The sequence below is a fragment of the Phytophthora infestans genome, genomic scaffold (assembly GCF_000142945.1).
Source record: "Phytophthora infestans T30-4 supercont1.11 genomic scaffold, whole genome shotgun sequence".
Taxonomy (NCBI): domain Eukaryota; phylum Oomycota; class Peronosporomycetes; order Peronosporales; family Peronosporaceae; genus Phytophthora; species Phytophthora infestans.
The window spans coordinates 3,087,686-3,089,995 of record NW_003303748.1 but is presented as its reverse complement, the minus strand read 5'-3'; the positions used below and the strand labels follow the sequence as shown (position 1 = coordinate 3,089,995).

The window sequence follows — 2,310 nt, the reverse complement described above, 5'->3', positions numbered from 1 at the left end:
CCCTTTGTTTCTTCGTCTGCTGATCCATCCGTTGATTTTAGAACTACTGTCACTGTTTTAAGGGGCAAAGGAGGACGAATCAAATTCAACCCAGAGCTGAATTTTGAAACCAGTCGTTTGGAGCTATCCTGCTGGATGTCATTTTTTGTGTTTCTTAGCGGAATAAAGCTGGTTGAGACATTCCAGCTCTTTAATAACAATTGCAGCTGGTTTTAGCTTAGATCGAACACGGCCTTAATATTTTGTCACAAGACTTAATAGCAATGGTGCGAGGGGACCAAATTGGCTGTGCGGCGCACTCTGATTGGTCAAAACATTGTAGCCAAAGACCAAACTCAGTGTAGCCATGATAAAATCCCCATAAGTCACCGACCCAAATAATCCATAAATGTATTCACCGTTTTCACGAATGCCTGTACCGTACTTTTGCGAAAGACTGCACGTTTCCGCACGATTGCACTTTTGCGGGCGACCGCGCATTTGAGGACGACTGCACAATATAGGAAGATACTTTGTCAGACACGGGCCACGCATAGAAATAGCAAGTTTCATTTCATATTTTCCCTTCGCGGAGTGCAAGCGACTGCAATGGACCTGCCCGAAACTAGTCGCCTGTACGGTGCGGCCATCGCTGCAGCCAAGTGTGCCGATCAACGACCCGAGTCTCGCACGCGGGTTGACTATACCGGCAGCCTTCGTCGGCTCACCGCTTTTTGCATAGCTGAAGGATACCCAGACCCGATGAAGCAGCGATTTGTTCAGCTCCCAGACGTACTAGCAGCGTACATAAATCAGCTCGCGACGGCAAACAAGAGTCAGTGGCCTGCTGAGAAGCTACGCGCCGCGATTAGCTGGCATTACGCGAAGCCGGAAATGCTTTCAGGTGGACACCCGCACGATCGCTGGGTTATTGAAACTCAAGCAGATGGCTCGGTTGTGCTACACGGAAACCCCGCCCGATCCGCAGCAATTACGCAAATCCTCGCAGGCCTAAGTAAAGCAAAAAAAAACGTGAAAGAACTCCTAAGCGCGCGTCACCTATGTCGCTCGCAATGCTAACGCGAGTAATCACTTCCTGGAAACCGATTCGGACTTCAATGAGACGATGCGCTTGTGGTTTTCCGCCCGGTGCTCGCTTGCCTTTTACGGAAGTGTCGAATAAATGAGGTGCTGTTCATTAAAAAAGGATTTATTCAGTTCGGACTTTGGCGCAAGTCGCGCAAGAACGACAAGGAGATCGATTTTTGGATGTTTCACAATACGCGACCGAAAAACGGGCCATGATCCACTGGCAAGTCGTACATACTCTTTGCATCACCTCCCTTAGGATGAACAAGCTACCGAGGCTTTGACAAACCTGGAGAGATGGTTTGAATATGCATGTACGCTGTAAAACCACAAGTGGGGCAGTGGTGACTACGCGTTCCCAGCACTGACAAAGATTCCCCGCGGAGGTGCTAAACGTCCAAAGGGCTCTCTCGCTAGCGCCAGTCCTAATGGGACATTTGGGAATGTTGGCGCTCAATGGGGCGCTCCAATGTCGGACAGTAACTTCACTTAGATTCTCAACATTGTCGCCAATGCAGCTGGAATTCAGCAAGAATCTCCTTGGAAATGACATCTGGTTTACATCACATTGCTTTAGACGAGGCGGGGCTCAGTACAAATTTATGTTCGCTTCTGAACAAAGCCGCTGGTCTTTGAAGTTGGTGAAGTGGTGGGCAGAATGGGCGCCAAGTGAAAAGGTTGAGACCGTAACACGATGTCTACTAGACGACGTTCTAGATCGCGAGGAAAACCAACTTGGGGATTTATTGGCCCCTGATGCGACTATACCTACCAATGGCCCCCTGGCGAGCCTTCACGACTTCGACTACAGCTGCGCTCAACCTAGCAACAGTTTTATTTCGGATGAGGCTGGTGATGTGCCTAACGCGTCTGCTCCCTCCCTTTCGGATTCAATCGTAGGATACATCAAACTGCAGTTCTAGCGGAGCTTCGCGATATGATAAAATCTATTAGCTCGAGCCGGAGCTCGGCTCAACGAACGGAAAATGACGAAGGCGGCGGCATCGTGGAACCTGAATTGGCTCATATTGCAAACGACTCTGCGAACTTGGTGTCGGGGCTACCAGACGCTAAAGGGTGGCCCGTCTACGCTAACCAGTACTGGCATGCTAATGCGGCATGCCACCAGTTCAGAGCTGGCGTTGACATGCTTCCACATGAACCCAAGTTACATCGATCGCGTCTTTCTCGAATGAAGATCATCGCTGAATATGTCCAAGAAAAGCACGCCGGTGACCAGGA

At 49.7% G+C, this 2,310-nt stretch overlaps 1 protein-coding gene across 1 annotated transcript; it reads left to right on the top strand.

Moving 5' to 3' along the window:
- Window positions 1–588: 588 nt before the first annotated feature.
- PITG_07712 (uncharacterized protein) lies at window positions 589–1,059 on the top strand (the record flags this gene model as incomplete). Its single annotated transcript, XM_002904604.1, has 2 exons — window positions 589–643; window positions 722–1,059. The coding sequence occupies 2 exons, from the start codon at window positions 589–591 to the stop codon at window positions 1,057–1,059; spliced, it is 393 nt and encodes a 130-aa protein (XP_002904650.1).
- Between the last annotated feature and the right edge of the window lie 1,251 nt (window positions 1,060–2,310).